The sequence below is a fragment of the Zootermopsis nevadensis genome, unplaced genomic scaffold, assembly GCF_977971745.1.
Source record: "Zootermopsis nevadensis isolate Lab colony 2312 unplaced genomic scaffold, Znev_1.0 Znev_ptg000029l, whole genome shotgun sequence".
NCBI lineage: Eukaryota > Metazoa > Arthropoda > Insecta > Blattodea > Termopsidae > Zootermopsis > Zootermopsis nevadensis.
Genome location: NW_028259161.1, coordinates 9847536 through 9872137, shown reverse-complemented (window position 1 = coordinate 9872137; position 24602 = coordinate 9847536). Strand labels below are relative to the sequence as shown.

Below are 24602 nucleotides of genomic sequence, written 5' to 3'. Positions count from 1 at the left end.
TTGTGGAGAAAATATATTATTTTGAAAAGAGGGTAGTCACGTTCCGTGGAAAGTGAAGCTGTTTTCAACAAAAACAAGGAAAATTCAGCGTTAATCCTGAAAATGTGTTTTAGGTTTTTGTATTTAGTTAAAAAATATAAAAATTTCCTCTTGCAACATATTACCCTGAAAATTCTTGTCTATCCATGTTTATCAATAACAGTTTTATAAGCAAATGGCGTATTAAGAATTCGTTTGATTTCCAACATGATTTTAAGTGTTTCTATGTGTGAACAAATAATCACGCGTTCACATTAATTACTGCCCCTTTCCAATAGAATATATGTATTTTTGTTTATAAATAATTCATAACTTTTTAAGATATGAAGTGAATTGTATAGTCGACAGATAGTAAAAAACGCTCGGCTTCAGTGAGGACGACGATGAATGTCTAGGTTTCATAAGAACAAGATTTTCTTTAACAGCTGAATAACAAAAAATGGGGTTAATTAACTTCGTTAAGAGCTACAATAAATGCAAGCAATCCAGCGCCGACTATGAAACGAATTGCCACACTTATTACATCTCCCAATGAAGCATTCTGGGGCAATCTGCCGTGAAAGTATGGAGTTGCAATACAACGTTTCGGAAACTGCCTCTGCCTCCATTATCAAGGTTGATGTGGTGCGCAACACGACTTCCCTCTGTACTTTTATCCACACGACTGGCTCTCCGAAGTCCAGTGTCTCGAAAAGCAATTTTAGGTGTGAAGCAACCGAAGGGAGATTAGACTTATATAAATATTCTATTGGGCATTATTTATTGTAATATATACATCATATATGCAGATATAGCCAACATAATATCAGCATGAAGTAATCCGCGAGTATTGTCGATAAGCTGGTTCTTTATCCTTTTTATTAGAATTTAATCTGACAAGAAATTCACAGCTGTCATTTAAATATCGAAAGGAAAATTAGAATAATTTTACCAGTAATGCAGGCACGAAAACTGAGTTTTCTGTTTGTAAATTATCAGGCAAGACAGGCGTGGAAGAATATGTCTTGGCAGTTGCTAACAAAAGAGTTAATTAACTTCCTTTTATCAGATTTCCTTTCCGAACAGACCAAGTACGTTGCAACAGATTATGAGCATTGTCTGCAACATTATCACAAGAATTATCTACCTGGCAGTGCATGCAGTTTTAGAACAATACTGTGATCAATGCTCATGCCCATGTGTAATCTACAGAATGTAACTGCAGTCGCAGAAACGACAAACGTTTGTACGTGCAACTGAATCGAATTACAGAAATTTTCAGTTCTCAGTAGTTTTTAATGTAACCGAGTGTCTGAAAAGATGTCATTCAATCTGTACCGCAGTTCAGTGAGAAGTGTTTTTTTTAAGGATGTGTGTTAGAGTGGGGACGGAAGGAAAGAACAGTCGATGGGGTCCACCTAGAGGGATCGCTTTTCTATTTGTTGCAGTTTCGGGGATGTTTTGTGATATTAGATTGAGGCTGTTAGATCTGCCATGTAGGCCTATACAATTATAATTTTGCTTCTTGGCTAATATTGTAATTTTAATTAAATTCAGTTTTGGAACATTTAAAGATGTGTATTATATTACGTATTTGGTACTCGATATGAGGACTTAAGTTCAACATAATTTGTGTTAACTTAAGGCGTTATGGCAGAGTACTGCAGAAATATGCTAGTTTTACTTATAGCCGTAAATTAATGTGTATTTTATTAGCTGTCAATCCTAATTAAAGGAATAATGTTACGTATAAAAATTCCATAGTTTGTTGAAAGGTATTCTATCAATTACAGGCCTAGTGGCATGACTTCAATTGAGAATTTTATGGTGATTATGAGTTGTGAGTAGGGAAAGATGTGGACGTAGACCTGCATCAATCCATCAATTTGATTAAACGTTTGCAGCCGAAATTCGTCGGAATAGGATTTAAGAATTTAGTCCGACACCTCAAAGAAAATAAATATCGTCTCCATTATAAGATGAAACAAGTTTTGCTGTTAAGAAAACAATTGCCTTTTATTCTATGAATCATAACTATCTCATAAATATAAAATATAGAGATATCGATTGATAAAACATGTGGTACATATAGTTACTAGCAGTCTTTAAGGTGTTACAGAAAAGTATGTGTCTCTAAGTAATACTTTTACTTCTTAGGACAATTTGAGAACCTTAGTAATGTAAATATATGTAGATCTCTAATGTAGTGTAGTAGCCCTATGTGTAAGCTTGTTGCGTGACACTTCAGATATTTTGTGAGTGTGAATTTGGATTTTTTTTTAAACCACATCAGTTCCCAATGCAAGTTTCATGTACAAAGATGAATGATAAAATATTATGAATCGTAAATAAGAAACGTTGGAAGAGGAACTGGTTGTGGCCTATTAGAAAATATTACGGATTTCTATAGAAGAGAATAAGTGATACCACGATATACGTCTGAGTAATCTCTTTCTGGGATTCGAAGACAAGTTAGCTTGCGGCATTATATAAATAAAATATGAAACCCGTCACCTCAGCCCGTGAAGAAAAACAAGTATTGTTCTATCGAGAACTTTATAAGGCAGTTTAAGAAGTCTTATCCTTTTAAGTAGGATTTGAGGTTCTCACTGCGGTGAGCACGAAGATGGCTTTGTTCTAGGTTGCAGAACTGTGTAATCTCTTAGTAGTTTACTCACGCCACGTTTTATAGGTCCCTGCTGTCTCCATCATCAGGGCTATGATGATGGGGGCAGCAAGGACCTCTGAAACGTCGGTAAAGACTACCAGATTACACGGTGCTACAACCCAGAAGACAGCCATCTTATCTTTCTGTTTTATTGCCGACCGGGTATGGATTCGACTGAAATGGCTCTGAACTCTTGTGAATGTCGTAATGAACTTTTAGATGGGGAATTTGTTTAACTGGATGAGCGACTGTCAGCTTTATAAGAAGGTCTCTTCTCCATGAACTTTAGTTGTACTGACATGTTTCTCGAAACGAAACTTGTGCCTTTGACCATTTCTGTGGAACGAAGGAGCTGGGACATGTACTTTAAAGTGTAAACTTTGTGGAACAGAATGACAGCGCGAGGCTATTTGAAAGGTCAAGTGCCTAGCATATTTAAATATTCGCTAAACGGTTTCTTGTTAACAAGGCTTTTATTATTGGACATGCCATCCACATGTCTAATGAATCCTACACATTTCGCAAAGCAAAGTTCATTGCATTGTGAGAAGTGATGGATTTCACGCAATGGAAATCATACTGGGAGTTTATTATTATTTTCAAAGTACCTGTTTTTCGAAGGAGTTTCTTTCTTAAAATAAATTCCAAACATGTAAAACTCAGAACTGCTGAAATGTTGCAGTGATAAAACAAATACTTTGTGTTTTTTGCATTGATTGTATTTTAATTCTAAAAGGGAAACGGCGTGACGTATTGTTTGTATTAATTATAGTCACGGGGTAGCATAGCAAGAAATAATGTAATCAAATTGTTTTATGTACTAAACCGAGTATGTTTGTGTAGCTACGATGGGTGTTAAATGTATTTTAAGAGCGTACACACATGTACTGGACACAGAGAGAGAGGGAGGGATAGAGAAGGGGAGAAGTTAAGGAAACTGAGGAGAACAAAATGTACGAGTATCCCGTAAGTATGGGGCTGTAGTAGAACTTTGTTTTAGGGAAAAATTTAGAGGGAAATGTTCTTGCAAATCATGTGTTTCCATGTATGATTTGAGGTTTTCACAGCGATGAGTATGAAGATTTCTGTCTTCTGGGGTGTTGCGCTGAAGACAGAAATCTTCATGTGTTTCCAGCCTAAAACGTTGGAATTTTTATATAGGACGAGCTATTACAGCGTTGCATCCTTTACATTATCAACAGTAACATGTTAGTGATGTTTACACGTTGACATGATAGCGAAAGGGTGATATGTTGTTTCAGTCTCTCATTTGTCAGTCTATGACACACATTTATGATTGAAAGTCTAGTGTCGTTCATCATCATAACATAACTTAAGAAGAAAAGATACACCCAGAGCATTAACGATACCTTCTTCTAAATTCACGAAAAATAAACAAATTAAAACTATTTTACTCTTTAATTTTAGAATATGCTTAAATATGAAACTATTTTTTAAACCAAAATTATTGCGGATAGGTGGTAGAAAAATACTAATTTTGCTGAAGTATTTAAAAGCAGATATTTATTTTATAGTTCAGTGTATTTTTAATTATATATGGTTTATTTAACGAACGAGTCAGTAGTTCAGACTAGGTATTTAGCGTCGAATGATGGATGATTAATGAGCAGGAAACTGGAAACTGAAAGTAGTCATCGTGTTCTTATTAAGGCACTATCCCGGTATTTTCCCGGAGGGTCTCAGGAGGGTTACTAATAAATATCCTTCGTCAGGAAAGCCGGTCTCCGGACCTAGATTTGAACTCGGTGTTTTCCAAATATGAAGGAATTTTAAAGTATAATAAATAACCTTCTTATTTTTCCGGTTTAACAATGTTTGTACATTTTCCGGTACCCTTTACGGGTCCCCAACTTTTTAGTTGAATTTAACTATGGACGTACAATAATCTTTAAATTATAAAAATTTCTTTTTTCTCAGTGGAATGTTATGACCATAAACATGGAGTTTAACATTAAGGTCTGGATGTTCTGATTGGTACCCTAAACGTTGGTATATTGTTCAGTAAACAATGCAGGTCACAGGTTAACTCAAGTCTGTCTATAACAAACGCCCTAGAGAAACATTTCCTCTTTCCACGTCCATATGATTGTGTCTCTACGGAATATTTATGTGTTATAAAGTGGTATGTGCTTAGTAGTGTTTTAGCACTGACTAGACAAGCCCACTGCAACAATATCCCAAGCCTCATAAAATGAGCATTTTCCTGTGTAAACATCTTCTCCATCACCGTTATTAATCACGACAGAGTCAGCCTTCGTACAAATACATTTTCTGTTTAAGCACGTAAGGATGTCATGTAGGTCAAATGATATTTATCTTGTTATTCTTCTGTTTTTTGTATAATTCTCCGTCAGAATAAGTAAAAAAAAAGACGAGCGTTTATGCATCATTCAACTGTCTTTCCAAACTTTTTTGTTTGCAAAAATGAAAAAGAAGATGGCTGTACCGAGATTGTGAATTGCAGCTGTGATGCATATAGATATACGTTCAACAATAGGAAATAAAAATTGCTCTTCATTTCTCAAGAGTTGACACAAGGTGGGGTGACGGTGCTCTGATGGGGTTCTCATATGTAAATGAAGGGATTTTTTCGTTACCCTCTTTCTAACAAACACCAGAAGAGATCATAAAACATATACAATGCAGTCTATATTTTACTGAACAGAACGAAGAAGAAAGAGGCTGGTCTCGCATATTCTTGAATTAAGGAAACAGATCAAGACATAATATGAAACAGTGGTTTACTAAAGTTCTAATCACATTTATAATTGGCAATTCGGGAGTTGATTTAAACTTTCTGAATCGCACTAGGTCCATACTAATATGTTGTAAACCAGCTTCAAAGAAACTTATTCCGTTGCTTTCAACTGCGTTCAATTGAAAACATCCTACGTCGACAACAGTGTGAGCGGTAACATCGGTCAGATTGCGAGGGAGTGTTCGACTGGTACGTGTACACTCGTGGAACGCAGGGTGCTAATACGTTAATGGAGAACAGCACCAATCCGAATTTGTATTCTAAAGTTAAGTAATTTAACTACTGTCCCACCTCTTTATTACTCATATAGTTGTTTAATCAATTATATTTATACCCTACGGCCATATAAAGCCTTAATGAGTTGTTTCGAATTTGAAGTAGAAAGATATGAAATGCCGAACAACCATCGATGTTTATAGCAGCTCGATTTGCCCGTTATGTTCACAGCACGTTCCCAGAGAGTTTTCATCTTGAAATGGGTGCTTATGACGATTTACACAACTTAAAGACCTCAAAGTATTTAAAATTATCCGAATAATTCAGTGGTAATGGCTTAGAATAGTTATCTTCTTACATCTAATGGGAAGTTCTAGTAAAATTATAAACTTCAGTTTACCCATTTTTCTGACAAATTCGTTGTGATATATAGTGTAATTAGTATTGTAAACGTAACGTAATTTCTAGACTTATATTACAGCCTTTGGAATTAAGTCACTGAATGACCACAATTAATAGCATCAAATTCAGAGATCATATTTTCAGGACATTACTCAGAAAATTGCAGTTAAAACAGGGGATGGTAATATGTGAGTGATAGAATTACTAGGTGTTCTAGGATAAAATCCAGTTCATAAACAGGTCCTTAGAAGTGTTATTTTGAATTCCCCTTTCTGACCCTAATGTTACACGTCTACCTAAATTTAGGCCACGGACGCTTCCTACCATACAATTTCCAATTCATTATTCACTGAGACTTCGACGCTAGTGTATTTCAAGCTACTTACAGCGCATTTAAGAATAACATAAATAAACTAAATCTTCATTTTCTCAATATACTTAAAGATCATTTAATTCTGATATTATTTTACTTTGTGTAGAAGAAACAACAACGCTGAAGTGTTCTTTTTACACAATGTTGTTTCTTTCTTGCCTCTAATCTGTCGTCAAATTGAATTTATAACAAAACGTGAAATTATTTAATATTACTGTCCCTATTATCATTTAATTAACCTAAAATTTGATGTAGGCGTAATAGGCGTTTGGTTAATTAAAACTAGTTTAAGGAAACATGTATAGAGGACGTCCCTTTGTGGGAACCAGTTCATCCTGCGTCAGTTCAACTTAAAATATGTATCCCTTGATTTCCTTTGCGTTCTGCATGAAGTGCTTATACGCAGCATATGTGAATGTTTCCAGAGATGCATGTACTGCGATTTTCAATTAAATATTTATTTTCAATAAAACATATTATTCATGTTGTGATGTCCAACAAATAATTCTGGCAACATTTTTGTAAACAGGAAGTTGTTTTAAAATTCTCCAATCTCTAAAAGTGTAGGCATTTGTAATTCAATGGACTCAAATATGTATTCATCATTCGACTCCACAAATATTCAGTAGCTGCTACTTAGCTTAGCGTTGTTGGTTTATCTATGAATCAATGAATGTTTATTATAAACATTTTCTAATAAACTATGCCGTATGAAGGCACGGTACAGTCCATGTGACATAAAGTGACGTTTAAATTGACAGTATTTCATTAAAATGTTTTGTTTGCGAAAGGCAATGCGGAAGGGTAGAGCATGCATACTGTATGAAAGGGGCGCGACTGTGAAAGACAGATGCAAGATGCCGTGTGTTTTTTATATTCTTAAATATTAGCGAGATAACATTATGATGAGACGTTGACAAATGAAGAACATTTAGCGTCCCAGTGTCCTTGCCAAGTGCGCCTGTCTCTGTCATGCATAATTTACCAACATCCTCTGTTACCCTGTAATTTTTTGCCAATATTAAACACTTAATTTCTCTGTCTGAACCGTACTTTATCTGTTTTTATTTCACCCATACAGGCATTAACAACTTTGCTAACCTATGAATTTTACCCAAAATACTTGTGAGACTTAAGCGAGCTTCTGTTGGGCCCCACATTTCTAAAATTGCTTCTACAAGGGGCAAAGCTGGGGTAGAAGCAGATGATTGTGAAAGGGGCAAGAACACTTTAGTAACAGGACCCCTGATAACTTTTCATATGTTACGTGTTTAATTGAGGTCCTTCCATTGTGTGAAGTCTAGGCACCTTCTGTAAAATGCGATACGCTGTTACCTAGTGATGGACATCGGAGATAGGGCTCTTTTCATGTCAACCCTATCTGACAAAATAATTACACCAGCGTGGCTGCAGAAATAGGATGTTTCACGTATCCTTAACAGCAGACAACAGGGGACAAAAAGCACTTTGTTGAAGAATAACGTCTTTCTAGCTTATTTGTAACCATCCAACATGCGAATTAAATACATTAATGACTTAAAATTATGTTATTCATCTACAGTGTCAGGAGACTGCATTACGTTGACATAAATTCGCTTTTGCGCATAAAAATGAACTATGCATTTTTTACGTTGTATGGTTAAATTCACGTCCATTAACGTAAATAAACTAGTACTTGATACCTCTTACTCAAAGATTCCTATGTACATCAAAGTAATTGTTAATATTAAAGTAAGAACAAAGTTTATGTAGGCGTACAATATTTGTTTTCTGGGAACCTGTGAACTCAGGACTAAAATCTTGAAACTCTAACAACACAGACGACGAAAAGTATACAAAAGTGTAGGGTTATTAGTACAATTGGCTTAAAATTAGTGAGCAGAACAAATGCAAGTCACCATTTCCTCGACTAGAAGGCTCCGAATTCCATATTCGATCACTTCTTATAACACATTGGCTTTATTCCTGTATATACATCGAAGTCCCCCCCCCTCCAAATCAGCTGTAATTTGGAGTACAGTTTTCTCCGCCCACACTGTCAGTTGTCTTACGTGGAATAATGAATTACGATCTATAAGTTAGATTTCAGGTTCCTATGGCAGGGTGTATGAAGATGGTTGACTTCTGGGGTGTTGCGCCGAGTAGTCTGGTATAAGTTTAGACGATTGATATGAGGTTCTCACAACGATGAGACAATTTCAGTTGGTTGCATGAAAGTTCAGTATACTGATGCGAAGAACCATTCTGAAAGGTCTGTCATCAGAGCAGGCCATTATTAATATTATCTTTTGAATTTTTCTCTTGTGTAGTAATATGAATTGTAAGCGAAGTGTTTTTTAATCTGTATTCCTCGTGCATTTGCCATAAGTAGTGAAGGTCCAAACTCCCTTTTTAAAATCTTTATGTTTTACAGATTTTCGCAACCTGACACTTTACCGATATGAAAACTAGAATTCTCACTACAAATGTCTTAATTTTTGGTGTAGTTAAATTACTGCAAACTCTTATCTGGAGCACAAAGTAGAACGGAACAACTTTCTGAAAAATTCGAACTCATAAATTGTATTTTAACTGTGAAAATATAAAATGGGAATGCTAATTAGGTTAGACTGTCTGGTCCGATACTGCTCATTACGGCAGGACGGCACGTGGTTATTTTTGTCTTGTCTCCTTGATAATTTCGTATCGATTTTGCAGTAACAGATAAAAATATTGATTAGAAACTAAACTGACAACAAGAAAAGTTGCGTTGTCTAATTTATGATTTTAAATTTGGAGGCATCTTATGTCACTGTCACGTGTACGTCAGACTCTCTAATTACATTGAAATGATAAATTGCTTCGTTGTATAATATTGCTGCTGGATAATAAAGAAGGAAATCTCATAGAATGATGTCTTTAAATACATTTAATTTTGTTCGAAGCTGATTGAAATGCTTCGCTTCCTTCGTTAGTTTGTGCTATTAAATCAGTTAATGACTTTTTCTTTTACCAGACAGCATTGTCACACTTATTGTTTAGCCGATAAAGTGATTCATATGGATTATGGGAATATTAAAGCATAAGTATACTTAACATCATTCATTTAATTCAATCATCTATTGTTCGTTGTATTTAATTTCTAAGAATTTGATTTGTTAGCGTCTTAAATATTTTGAAAAAGTTCGACTAACTCGTATTTTCTATATTGACAACTCCAGGGCCTACGTTCAGAATGCTTGGAAAATTTTGATTAAACCGATTTGTTTAATATACCTTGTTTGTAATAATAATTAAGCTTAATATTGTGTTATTTATAGTGCTATAAAAGATGATGATATAAGAAATCGCTTCAATAGATTCCTTGAATATCCAGCATAAGGAAATTTTGCATTACTTTTGTTGTACTCTTCACAAATCTTGTAACCAATAAGCTTTGTTATTACTTTGCCAGTATTTATGTGGGTTTCACAATATTAAACTCATTCCTTCTATTCGGAACAGAAGAGCTTACATTTATTATAACATGAATAGAGAATAGGTCTATGCTTATTTCAAGAGACGATTAGGCCCCTGGCATCTTTTGGTTAGAAGGACTGAAGCGTTTCTTTGTCGCACATCTCCGGCGGATGCAATGTGTTGACCTCGAGCAGAAGGCTGTTAGGATTAGATTTATCACGTCCTTAAAAGCAAATAGATTAGAGATCGCATAAATTTTGAGGCTGAAACGTCAGTATCATTAATCACATAAGTATAAAAGTGTGTGTAACGGCAAATCTTTGGACGAAAGTTTTAAAATAATTTGCGTCTCAGTGAAGAAAACCTCGAATTATGTAATTATCTTCCTGTATAATTATGACAGTTACCGGACAGATTGAATTTGTCATGGATAAACATTTTAAATACTTGCTTAGGCCACACACGTTAGTGTGTTTTTTTATCGCCTGAATGGTTCAGTAACATTTTGCGAAAATAGGAAAATATAAAGAAAATGTCAAGTCTCTATACTTACACTAATAAGACGTATGGGGAAGTGGACGTAAATATCCACGCTTTCTTACTTAACCTTGAAATGATGCTGAGGTAAGTGATTAAATCGCGGGTCGGCAGTTGGAACCTGAGGAAAGAGCACTCGGAAACTATGGGAGCGGTGGCGAAGAGGAACTTTACAGTCCCTGCCGGGGATCGAATACAGATTCTCCATTTTGTAGCTTTAGTTTATTCACAGGACATACCCATTTCATAATCCGAGACAGAACACTGTGATATAGAAATTGAAAATGGCTATTTTAAAATCAATATGATATTAAAGTTTAACGTGGTGATGGCGAAAACATTACTCTCTTAACCATTAAATTTTTGTGGCAATTTATAATTAGGTTTACTGTGTACGAACTGATTCTTTCAGTAATTAATATGACAATTTGAAACTTATGGTTCTTAGAATCCGATGCATTTAACATTTTTACACTTATCACAATTGGTTCGTGATGGGTGCCTGGTTCCTTATGCTGAATGTAATTTGAACTCGGATCACGATGTATCCGAAACGGTTGCCATGTGCTTTGTAAACGTCTTAAAGATATACTCCATCGCACACCTGGAAGCACCATAAGAAATGCGTGACAGATTGAAATTCTTCGTTCCCCTAAAGCTCTGTCACAAGTCGCATAGCTACAGAAGTTACGTGTTAACTCGTGAAAGAGGTAAATAGGACACAGTCCGTTCTGCATCTTATTCTCGCATGTATAAACCCGATGTTTCACCTTAGAACTTCTTTAGATGCTGATAATCCCTCACTTACTCTATAAATTCCATCAGACATGTTACCGTGTTCACAAGAACCCGACCCTAAACTCTGTCTTGTTGATTCCATTCTATCTGTTTGATCCATCCAAACCATCACAACTGTTTAATAATATTAATTTTAATATTGTTTTTCCCATCTACGTCCAGTTATTCCAAGTACTTTCTTTCCATCAGGTTTTTCGGTTAAACCTTCGTATGCATTTCCCATCTCCCGCATTTGTGCTGTATGTCCCACCAAACTCCTTGATTTGATAAAAAAATATTCGGTGAAGAGTACAAATTATGAAGCTCTTCGTTACGAAATTATCTCCAGTCACCTGTCACTTAGTGACTTTTAGGTCCGTATATTCTCCCCATGTGCTTGGAAGGTTGTGACGGGTATATGGTACGACGAGTGGTGAGAGACGGGTCTAAGCGAGAGTTTAGAACGAAGGGTCTCAACTCTGATGTCATCAGCATTTGGAAGTAACTGTAGCTGTGATAAGCTGTTTGTTGTGAACCACGACGGTGAATTGAAGAAAGTAGAAAATAAAATTGTGTGTTTTGCTAGGAAACTGTGGAGTCTCTACACTTAATATTTTAACCACGAAGTCGAAGAGGATCCACTGAAATACTTCAAAACCAGACCCGATTTGAACGATAACAACTGACCTGGTCCCCTTGTAATGGAGGAACGTCAAATCAAGAAAAGGACGTGTCTTACTGACGAATGCCTGTACGGATGCACGCGTGTCTCAACAACAGTAATTGTAATTGATATTGAAAGATTACTCAAGCAAGGGAAGTGTAAGACAATTCGCTAATTTTGTTAAGAACAATTATCGAGTAACACGTGAACCTGGTGAGATTTCAGATTCTCACGTCGTTGAGTATAAATATAACTGTCGTCTAGGTTGTTGCGCCGTGTAGTCTGGTAGAAATTGACGACGTTTCAGAGGTGCTTACTGCCATCTCGTCGCCCTCATGATGGAAGCTGTAAGTACCTCTGAAACGTTGATGAACTTCTTCTAGATTACATGGTTCAACTTTCTAGGAGACAGCCATCTTACGTTGCGAAAATGTTCGCAATAGTAGTCCTAATATAGTTGAATATTTATGAGATGATAAAGTTGCGTCATATTGTGATAAATATATATTTGTTTAAATCTTGTCAGTCTAATCACAATAAAATTCTATTAAATATTAAAATATTACTATAATTAACATTTAAATATTTGAATATTTAATAAATCGGCTCGACGCTTCAGCAAATTAGCATGCTACCCACAAGTCTTAACGATTGGTGACTGTGGTTCAGGCCTGGAAACGACGAAGAACCCGCGTCTTAGATGGACGAGTGGGTAGTCAGACGGAGATAAATGAAAAGGAGTGTGGGACGTTCGGATTATCAGTAGCATGAACCAGTGGAGCGCGTGATTAGACCAATGGATAAAAGATGAGAGAACAGTCGGACGTTTTGTTATTATGTGTTAGGAATATTTAACTTGAATTATGCATGCGTCTGAAACGAGGTGTGTTTACCACATCCGCTAGCATAAAGTCTTCAGAAGCAGATTTACAATCGCAAATGCAGCAATATAATAATCAGAATGTTGCCCTGACAATTATATGGCCTGTCTGTGATTCATGTTTCATGCTATCTTAGATTTCTTCGCTAATCTTAATTCCTTTTAGTTTCCCCTTACACACAAAATGCTGTTTTCCACAATGTATACAAATATAGGTAGAAAATTTACAGCACTGAAGTGAAATAAAGACTGGAGGTTGGATCATTAAGGGTTTGTAAAACGTTGTTGCCTATTTACAGGGAAATATTTCTATCTAAAAGTTGACGCAAAATGTTTCTGTACCTATTCAGTTATTTTTAAGACAAGTCGCCCTGCTGGTTGGGAAACATCCCTCGTTTAATAGAACCCGTAGATTCATTACCGCGTTGAAAATAGTGCGCCATTGAACCCTATACTGAGCTAGATAAAATTAACTCTCATAATTATACTCTACTTCTTTAAAACCCGCTTTAATATTATTCTCCTATCCACTCGTAAGTCCTCCAAGAGGTACCTTGTTTTCTCGTTTTCCGCTTGTACGCTACACGCCTTTCCCGTCTGTTTGTAGTTTATTTGATTTCAGTAATAATATTCCGTGATGGTTGCAATTATGAAGCTACTCATTTCACAGCTTTAATACATAGTCCTTAATACACACAAAAATGTAACTGGCCTAAAATTTGTAGCATTTCCTTATATATTGATTATATTAATGTGGAGATGATTGAACACGTTTTTCATAGAAGCATACAAATATTTCTAATTGAACTTAAGTGAGGAGGATCCACCCAAGCAAAGAAAGAAACTGTTGAATTTTGGAACACAGTTCTCTCATCCTTTGAAAGTGGAGGCAACATATTCCTCCGAAACGTCGGGAATAGCCCAGTTCCAACATGATTGCAACACTCGAAAGTGTAACCGAAACTGACAGTGAATCACCTTTACAGCTTAGAATCATCTGTTAATTCATATCTTGTTATGATCAAAGTAGGCTAGATTTCACTGGCATCTGGCAGTCTAGGCCCACCGTTTACAAAGAAAAAAAATAGTAGAGCTCAAACCTTCGGGCTAATGCAGTTGGACTGCGAACTTCACATCTTTCTTCTAGTACTGAGGTTAAGAAAGCGTGAAACTGCAGTATTTACGCAGTCCCTCAACGCCATAACTGCGGAGAGAGACTTTACATTTTGCCTTTATCAAACAAAGCAAAGCAGCTTCAGATCAAATTAGTGTAAAATTCTATTGTCATAAAGGCTTCAGACAATTCGTACTTGTTCAGAAAAAGCTTTAAATCCTTTGGAAATGTAGAATAATTCTATTTCTGTAGGCAAACATATTACGATTCACTACCTTGGATTACTCTCCGTTTTTATGAATGTGTCGTTTGTCATAAAACTTCGTTCTATTTTCTGAAGATATTTGAGTGCACTTCTAATTGTAGCCTTATGCACACACCCCCTGTGCTTGATCTCATTGATTAATTAATGATAAAGTGTGGTAATACATCGATTTATAAATAATCTATACTAATGAACACAGCAGACGCTCCATTGTCGTTAAAAGCAGGCTGCGTGGAAATTAATATGGAACAATTTCCAAGGCATTCTATACATCTTTACGATGCATAATAGATGGACTGGGCGATCGGAATTCGTTTCTCGTCAGGTGCAGAAAATATTCTCTCTGCCACCACGCGCTACCCGGGTCTGGGGCCTATCCAGTCTCGAATCCACTGTGTATTAGAACTGACGTGGGCAGAGTGAGAAGTGACCGGTCGCTTCAGCCTAGAGCCGAGGTTAAAAATTCTTGAAGTACAGGATGATCAAAAGTCATGCAACCCATTCCTGGCACGTGTTCTGTTTGTCAAAAAATAAATGACATTAAATCAGAATACAGAGAAACAATGTAATATTACGTGTTAGAACTGTCTAGCGCCTTCAGCGATGCATTAATGTACTCTTTTCCTCGTGTTTAATGCGAATCTGTAACATAGTAACGGTTCTCCTGACGAGATTTATTTGGCACAGAAAAATCGGGAATTGTATCCCTAAAGTCATCCTGGCATGATATATGACCGAGATGTCAGGTGGTGGCCGACAATTAACACTCATTGCACTTGTGAAAAAGACATCTTTGCTCTTCGACTATTTTAAGGCAACTGACAGATAGGCGCGAACATTATGATTATTTGCAACATGTAAGCTTGTATAAAGTATACCAAAATTATTTTTCTGATATGATATTAACTAAACGATATTCATTGATACTCTTTCTGCACACCCAGTCACAGTCCGTTCGGACTCCCTCTTATCTGCGCTCCAACGACTTGCTGAACATGCCAAGAAGACGCAGGTAAATTAATCAGCTATTTGCAGTCATGTGCCGTAACACGAAATGTATTCTTATGGATGTAGATAAAGGCCAACAGTGTAGAAAGTACATCAGGAAGTGGTCGAAGAAGCCTTCTGGAGGCAAAATGCCGGGGTGGTGCTTCGTTGACCCGCCCGCCCTGGTCGAACCATCGCCTTCGGGGAAGAAAATTTTCCATCTCTGTTCTCGCAGGTGTGCCTCTGTTCTCAACTCTTAATTCATCTCTACACGCGTCTTCGGGCGGTATAGCCTTAGTGTAACAATGGGACAATCGTCTTTATCGATTAATGGAACATTTGCCCACGTACAAAAGCCTGGAGTAAGGCTTACACTGATAAGCTGCAAAACAAAAGCACAGAGCAACACGCTTAGCAGCAAAATCACCTGCTCAGTTATCGTCTCCTTATACAGAAAACTCACTGCCCCCGCCCCAATCTCTGTCTGCAATTTTATAATTCGTGTGTTACTCAGAGGCATATTAAAATTATTTTGGAAGGTCAATCACGGAACGTAAGTTGGGATTCGTAGACCACTATAAGAGCTAGCATATTTTGCTACCGGAAAGTGTTACGATACCTAGTGTTATTATTTCTTTTAATCCTTTGAAGTAGAATTTAAGATTTGAAATTAAGATTTGTTTCTTGGACACAGATTTACGTAGAACCATATTGTCAGCCTGTAAATTTCTAACAAATGCCCAACCATACAAGCATTTTGCTGAAGGTGTTATATGTTGGCCTGTGCTATAAGTTAGGAATTTATCGTTGAAGAGCGATTTGACATTGCAGCCACTGATACTCACCTCAGTACCTTTCTTTTAATTTGTTGTATAAATAGGCGCGACTTTAAATAACTTAAACAAATAGGCCTATATATCGATATTTCTGTTTCTCGTGACGTATAAATAACACGCGAATCTAGAGATATTTTCTTTGCGTTTGTTTTAGAAAGGTTCTCTAAGACGTTATTTCTGGCAAATTATGTGTGATTACGTTTAAGCAAATACTTCGTTTACATGCAATGCAGAACCGATCAAACATCATATCCAGTGACAAAAGAAGCCTCATACCACTGAGCTAAAACGGATGAAATTGGCTAGGCTACCTACCTTCACGTAATGACGATGTCAAGAACAAGTGGAGTTCTCCCTTCATGCCCCTACACAATTTGGAATAGTTGTGCAACAACGCAGAGGTAGCTTTGCTCAAGCACGCCTATTACACCGCATTGCCTGTAGGCTTGGGTTTGGCTGATATAGACGACGTTTCGGAAATTTCCTTTACTCTATCCTTAGCCGAATATAGTCACATGGTTGCCATCAGATGCTTCCAGGCTCGAACCGGACCGCCATCAGCAATTTCGATAAAAAAATTCATTAAGAAGAAATGTTCAGCCAATAACATGAAGACAATAGTAAAACCTATTGTGTGTATCAAAATTACTCTACGTTAGAAAATGCCGAAATTGATAGTGAATGATCTACCATTCTTACAGTCTTTCAGGGAATTATTTACACTGCTTACTTACTTATACCGAGTAATGGGTAGAGATATATCGATTATGCACGTACGGCAGGATATGAAAACGTGATGTGGGCTGCTTTACTTGCAGGTAGCAGTCACGCATAGTCCTATTCCACGACGAGAGAAATGATAATAAGGGCATATATACAGATTTGCTATAAGAAAACATTATCAGTTTTATCTTATAGCTTTCTTTTCTCTCCTTCGTGTAAAATTATAGAGCAATGTGTAAATATTAATGTGCGATTTAGGTAATAGGCCTATATGGTCTATCCTGGAGCCATCATGAACAGTTGTTAATGTCTTTAGTTGTTCTGAATGATATGAAAACTATCCTATCACAGCCAGTCAGTCACGATTGTCTTGTGGCGATGTGAAACAAGAATTATAGCAACATTCCTACTGTACAGGCATCTAATGCTCCGAAGGATTGATGCGTAACTACTCCAGACTGTACACATAAAATGGCGACGGCTCAGAAGCCACTGAAATACCGTCAATGTAATTTCACGGCTGTGACAATGATGATGACGTTTTTCTGGGTGTCGTCGCCGTGTTGACTGGTCGGTAAATGTGGAACAAATTCTTAACGTCGCTCTCCATCTTGATTAATATACCACTTCATAAGTGTATTATTTAAATACTCATTACGATTTAAAAACAGATTATTAATTTAATAAACCAATAAAATCTTCTCGGGCAATCAGTCGCGTCAACTGGTTACCGTAGTAAACCGACGTTTCGGGAACAAACTCTGTCCCTAGTATCAGGGTTCATCAGAACCCTGGTTCCCGAAACGTCGGTTTACTACGGTAACCAGTTGACGCGGCTGATTGCCCGAGAAGATTTTATTGATCGTACTCGCCGCGAAAGTCTCAAATCCTGTAATTTAATAAACTTTACAAAATGGACTAACGCAGCGTTTCTCAATCTATGGTACGCGTACCACTGGTGGTACGCAAACTAAGTAAGAAAATCAAAAGATGGTATTAACATAAATAAGTTTTTCCTGAACGCATTTGGTTAGTGGTACATTTAATGTGTTAAATCAGAATTAGTTGTAAGCCAGCGAAAAAGGGTGAGAACCCTTATTTAAAGCTTCGCTGTTCGTTGCTTCGTCATGAACTCCTAATAAAACGTCCTTATTTCTGTTGTACGTGGCATATACCAGGATTTGCTCATTAACCAGGAACGGACCTGAAATGTACCTGCAGGCCTGTTATAAAATATGTTAATACTAATCCGTATCTAATCGCAGTTTTGTTTTCTGTCGTTCCAGAAAGCGCAAAGACGTCGGGGGGGAGGAGTACGTGTTAGGGCCGCCCCTCTCCACACGTACTGGAACTCCCTTGGCCCGTATGACTGATATGCCACCATCAGGAGAACCTGGGGGTGGAGGGGCTCCTGGCGACGATGGGGGCTGGCGAACAGCGTACTACAGCAACGAGCATCCCCTGACAGCTGCTACAACGGCCATGCTGAACATCAGCAGCGGCGGAGCAGAGGAATCGACGCAGTCCATGGGTTTCATCTACGAGTATTACAAGTTGCAGCAGCTTCCTGCTACAGTCGGCGATAAGGACAAACTAGAAATATGGCCGTGAGTATTAAAACTTGTTTCTCCCATGCCTGCAGACTAGAATATTGGATGTTTTGGGACCTTGTGCAATGCAGTTTGTCGCCCTGATGACGGAGGCAGAAATAATTGTGTATACACTGACTACAAGACAGCATCCCTGAAGCCAACCATCTTCATTTTGGTTGCCTTCAGAAGATGGAATCTCGTGACACCATTTAGTTCTGTGTAATAATCACGGTGTTCGTGATGTGGGTCTTATTTCAATATGAATCACGTTTTAAGCTAAATATAGCCGGTACAGTTTGATTTTAAGTAAATCCCAGTTCCCGGAATTTTTAACAACACAAAAGTAAGATATAATGATATTTAAGCTTTCAGTATTGGAATTTTTTCGCCCATTTTGAAGTAAAGCCAGTATACAGTCAGCCCTTGCTTAACGATGTTTCGCGTTACGACATTTTATTCATAATAATTTTTATAATAAATCGCATGCCCTCCTTGGCTGGTCATCCGAAATCTTCCTAACACTGCGTAATAACGAAAACGCAAAGGACGCTACGTTGCCCAGTCACTGAGTAAAACTAGGAGAATAGTATTCGAGTCATTATGCCTTTCGATCTGCTTTGCTGTGCATCTTGGGAAATATTTTTCTTCTGTTTAACAATTTTGTGGTTCATACCCCTATTAATCGCGGTTGATTTACGGAATAAATTTTGTTTATTTTAATTTGTTTGATAATTTTTGGGTCATTCGAAAACGTAAATCCCAATTTTGACATTTCGCTTATGGGATATGGCGACTTGTTTTAAAATCTCTGTGCCTGTAGACTTTTGGTAAAAGCAAACAAGGAAACAAATATGAGGACAGTAAGAAAGGAAGAATTACGAAGAAAGAGAACAGGAGAGAAATAGATAACAAGAGATATTAGATAACAGAAAGAAAACTGAAAAGTGCTGTTCTGTAACAGGAAAGTGGATTTCTTACTTGCGGTTTGGGTTAGACCCAGAAAGTCGAAGCTGGAGGCGATTTCCTCCGAAATGCTGGTAATAAAAGACCACACCGAGTAAAATCCCAATTTATTTGCCTCTGTGATAATCTAAAATCTCAGAGTATGTGCACACAATTTTTATATACAACTAGCAAGAACAAGTGGTAATTCAAATTGGGACCACTGAAACGTAATACTTGCATAAATACGTCGACCGGCCTCTGACTGAAACTGATATGAAACAGTTTCGTGTATGAATTTGTCCGGACTGAATTCAATCAAACCAGACGTACAAATGTAGAACGTATTGTATGAAAAACAGGTAAGCTCCTAGATTTTGTTTCAGTAAGGCTTTCGTCGACAATTAATTTATTCTAATTTGCAAAGGTAATCTACAGTAGCTTAACAGAAGCAGCCACCATGAAGAGAAATAGAAGGTCACAGTAGCAATGCGGCTTAATACAACTTTTATCTGAGAATCTCTGAAATGTGATAGCGTACTCATCATCACTTGAACCTGCGGAACAATACGTACGAATGTAGGTACAACCATGGGTCATCTTTTTATACAGCCAGTCACCCTCTTATAAATCTTAAATCGCAAAGATGAAACAGCAAAAGGGTTGAAAGAGGCAAAACTTATAAATGACATTAACACAGACAAGAACTGGGTCGGACTACTTTTTGAGATCTGGTATGTAGGGATAGTGGAGAATGAATGGGAAAGGGTGGAAATTCTTTGTGAGAATAATGAGGAGAAGTAGGAGGGGTGCAATAGATGTCAGCACCTTGCATAGATACACGGCGGATGGCTGGAACGAATTTTTCTCTTGAGGGTGCGCAGGCAAGCAGACAATGCGACAGTAGCTTCAACTGTAGGATGTTACACACATCGATATCCATGAAGATCACCTAGACTGCCTAATCATTACACTTGGTACTGCACGACATTCTACGATATTTTAAATCATAATAAGATAGCAGTGAAATACACACTGACAGTACAACAAGCTTCAAATCAAAATCTTGAAACCTTGCATACCGTGCCAGGCACTAAGTGTTTTTAAAAGTGTAAACAGTTTTGTTTCTATTTGTGTTTTTATATATTTTAGATAAGTATTCGATTCAGAAGTCTAACAGTGTTGTGATGTATGCATTTTCCGGGAAAACAGTGTCATACTGCAAACTGTTACGGCATTTGACGTCTAAAGCAAAGAACAGTTGGTTGGTTACTTATGTTTTGAATGGATTTTGTTTACCAGTCACGTTTATTGTAATAGTGGTTACAGTCCTATAGTTGTGTTACAAATGTTTGCTACTGATTTATTTTTAGAATTATTGTTAGTTGTTGTTATTGTTGTGTTATTCTTAGCTGTGTTACACCCTTCTGTGTGATGTCCTATCAGACGTTTTGACCACAATGTATTTACGTGCTTTTGTGCTTGAAAATTAGCTTCTGTTAACAAAACAGTTCTACATTTCGAATAAGAAATTAGTCACTTCCAGCTTCTTGTGACAGTTGCCACTTTTTTAAAGTAAAACCTGCGAGTTACAAGGAATTTGAGATTGGGCAGTCTATATAATTTTAGTTTTTGGCCGTGGGGCGCTGTTGAATAACTGGGGTCGTCTATTTTGTGATTCAACTTCTTGCGTCAGTGTCGCTAGCTAGCGGGAGGGGGAGGAAATTGCCGAGAATATTACATACAGATAGAGTAGCTGCCCCATTTCAGCTATATAATCTTCCTGAGAACGACTTTAGACGGCTGTGGCGCGAGTGAATCAAATAGCTTCAGGCGGCAGTGAAACAGTGTAATTGCGAGGAAGTGCATAACAAGAGTCAGCTAAAGATCTGAGAGTGAAGGAATGTTCCAGGAAATCAGTAATGACACGAGAGGATACTCTTCTTGAGTTTTTTAGTGGAGGGTGCAGAGTGAATTAGCCCTTCTGAGATTTTAACACCAAGAATTTTATTTGTAAATAACCCTTATAATACAGTCTTCACTGTACAGTGTGTTTACATGGTAAAATATTATTCATTTTTGATAAAAACCAAATTTTCAACTTGCTCAGAAATCTCTTTCGCTGGATCCTATCCCGAATGAAATCAGTCCAGTTCAGTCTTTACAAGTTATTTCTGTAGAGTTCATATTAATATTAGCCTCCAATCTGCGCTTTTATCTTACAAGAACTCTCTTCTAAAAAGATATTAGGAAATCCATGGAACAATGTATATCTGTTCACAATCTTAACAAACCTCTACCTTCAGATAAACTAACTGCTTAGACGAAAAAATCAGTATTAGATATATCTTGTGGGTTCTTTTATTTATACTTCTGAGAGTATTTTATTCACACAAATTTTACATAACTTTTCATTTTCTCAAAACGGTTTGGGAAAACCTCTTGGAAGACATTTGAATGGAAGAGGGAGAAGAGACGAAAGATAATATTAATATGTATCTCAGTTATAAGCGTGTACGTTGTAGAAGGTCGATGGAACTGCTCGGTTTCTTGTCCAATGGCTGATTTTCTTATCAGATGCTTTGGTGAATCTTCGTGTTTTGCTAAGGTTGATTGTATTTAGTTTACCATTGCGCATAGATGACTTTATAAAAGGCTTTTGTATGTCCGTTTCATAATAAACGCAATAAACGATGGACTGTGTCTCTGTCGCATTTATCCGTTTGTCCATTCGTCCGTGTACATTTTATTGCCTTTTATTTCCGCTTGAGATTTGGCCATTAGAACTCAATTATAATAAATTTCCATCTGATGGGTTTGCAAATTTTAATGTAACGCATTGGTCAACATCCGTTGAGTGGTAGTTCAGCCGATACACACTTAAGTTTCCACGTGCTTAATACTTGTTCAGTCAGTTATGTAATATGAAAATACGTTCTAAGTCAGACCGCTGAGATCTATTTTGAATATATATTAAGTTGTCTTTGTGATGAGTTTTCTTGCTTCTGTGATTCCCTAGGCTGCCGGGGGGCTGCGTCATGGTAAGGTACCGAACGGTCACGACTGTAAAACCAGTCAGAGGGATTCCCACAATGGAAGCTCTTCCTGCAGACAGTAGTCTCGACAGAAATAGTCTGTTCAACTAAACTCCATCCCGACGTCTTAATTGTTACTGCTAGGTCTGTATTAAATTATTTTACGACAAAACATCAACTGCACAAGTTATGTCGCGTCGGATAATAAATGGTATGATGATATTAATCTTGAGAGTAGAAGACTGAAGGGAAGAAAACTGGTATTCCTCTTATGTGAGTAAAGTAAAGTAATGTATAAAGTATTAAGTGACAGAGGAAAACTACAAAAGTCCTCAGTCAGGCAGGATAGCCGATACCCAGACAGAATTTGAGCCGGACTCTACGAAATGTAATGCTGCTAAATTTAACCGTTCATAGTTGTTCTGCCTCATGCAATAGCGATACTTAATAATGCGTGTGGATATTAATACAAAATTAATAATCATTTGAAGGTGAGTTAGAGGCGTATAGGATAGCTGCCGTAGCTTGTTTTAAGGTACTTCTGTGTTGGGATTTGGCGTTCGGATTTCTGTTTCTAACTGAGAACGTTTCCTTCTTTAGTACATTCAGAAAACACGTTTCAGGAAAGCATGCCACGGACATTTATGCCCATGGCGTAAGTCAGATTCCAGCCCACTGTCTCAGTTTTCGATCGGCCCAGATGTGTGGGTCCCGTAGTTCGTGCGGCGATCATGGCTGGTATTTATGATTTGAGGTTTTCACAGCGGTGAGTATGAAGATTTCTGTCTTCTGGGTTGTTGCGCTGTGTAGTCTGGTCGATGTTTACCAACGTTTCAGAGGTCATACTGCCTCCGTCATCAGGGCGATGAATCGCAGTATGACCTGTGAAACGTTGGTAAACATCTACCAGACTACACAGCGCAACAACCCAGAAGACAGAAATCTTCATGATTATTATTATTATTATTATTATTATTATTATTGTCATCTTCAACATCATCACTACGAACAAATTATTGCACTCATGCTACTATGAACTGCGGCACCTATACTGTTCCTTATAAGGGTGGTTGGTGGTGGGTACATTGTACCGCTGGATGAGCTCCAGACTGACACGGAATAGAGGTCAAAAGAGAGTGGAACTTGACACTTAGAAGGGTTTCATCTTTCTGTATAGAAACTTCATAAAAAGTAACGAGGGATTCAGATAATAGTGCAGTAACTCTTTTCTTGACAGAAATCAGACCCTGGCATATTTCAGCGCCTGTAGTAGGCCAACCCAGTAGGAAGTACTTACAAAGGTGTAGGCTGTCCCAAAAAGGTGTATAAATATAATTCGGAATATTAACTATGTGTGCATAAGTTTTTTGGGAACAGCCTGTTTAATTGCTCTGCAAGTGACAGTAAGCCCATCAAACGCAGGCATTTTGAGCTCCAGGTTACTTTGAGATCGCTTGAAAACCACGGATGTACTTGGCAGGCTGGCACCGTTCCCTTCCGGAGCGTTTATGTTAAACGTATTAGACGTGTTAGCTGGGATAACATTTTCAAAAAATAAAAATAAAAAGTCTATTGTCTTATTGCCGTGGTTCAGCGCTGGAACACAGCAGAACCTGTTAGAAAAATGTGTCGTTAGACGGCTTCAGCCAGCCAGGCGCTGTTGGCCATCTAGTTGCGTCTTACGCTCGCGGTGAGCTTCGTATTATGCAAGCCTCCTGTAGCTTCAACTTCTCTTAGCAGCCTGATGCTTGTATTGATACATGCCTGTGCATCAGAATAGGCGTATCGGAATAGAAACTAAGCTTTGTAAAAAAAGAAACTCTAATGAGATTTATGTACAACAGTGCGGACATTTCCTGTGGCCCTGTTAATATGCAAAGTGCTAATTCCTCGTATACTGCGTAAATCAGTCACACTATTGGAGGAAACGTATTATGCCTACGGGATAGTTTTCAATAATGACCTTCGTAACATAACTAATAATGTCAATTTCTATGATTATATGTCTATTAAGATTAATGTACTGAGCGTATATGTCTTCTTGTTTCCGGAGCGAAGGAGAAGCGGTTACAAATCCTTGGTATTGTTACGACCTCATAACACGTTTGTATTGGCTTTCAAGTTTTACACGTGATTCATTTAACATTTTATTGGGAAACACATATCAGTTATTTCCCAAAGCTCTCAGTTACATTTATTTTATTTTGTTATTTAATTACATTATTATCTGTAACGAAATACTGTATTAATCTCAAATGTCCTCATTATTAGTATTGACATTTTAATTGCAGCAATACTAATATTTTAACTTGTAAGGTTATAGCAATTTATTACTTACACCTACATTTAAATAACG

At 37.3% G+C, this 24602-nt stretch overlaps 1 protein-coding gene across 9 annotated transcripts in view; it reads left to right on the top strand.

Annotated features, from left to right (window-relative positions):
• The window catches only part of grh (grainy head), a 303339-nt gene that overhangs the window by 163221 nt on the left and 115516 nt on the right, over positions 1 to 24602 (top strand). For all 9 annotated transcript variants that reach the window (XM_022063435.2, XM_022063258.2, XM_022063186.2 and 6 more), the window contains one exon: positions 17964 to 18284. In XM_022063435.2, the coding sequence (XP_021919127.1) occupies positions 17964 to 18284 (321 nt within the window). The remainder of the gene's footprint in view (positions 1 to 17963; positions 18285 to 24602) is intronic.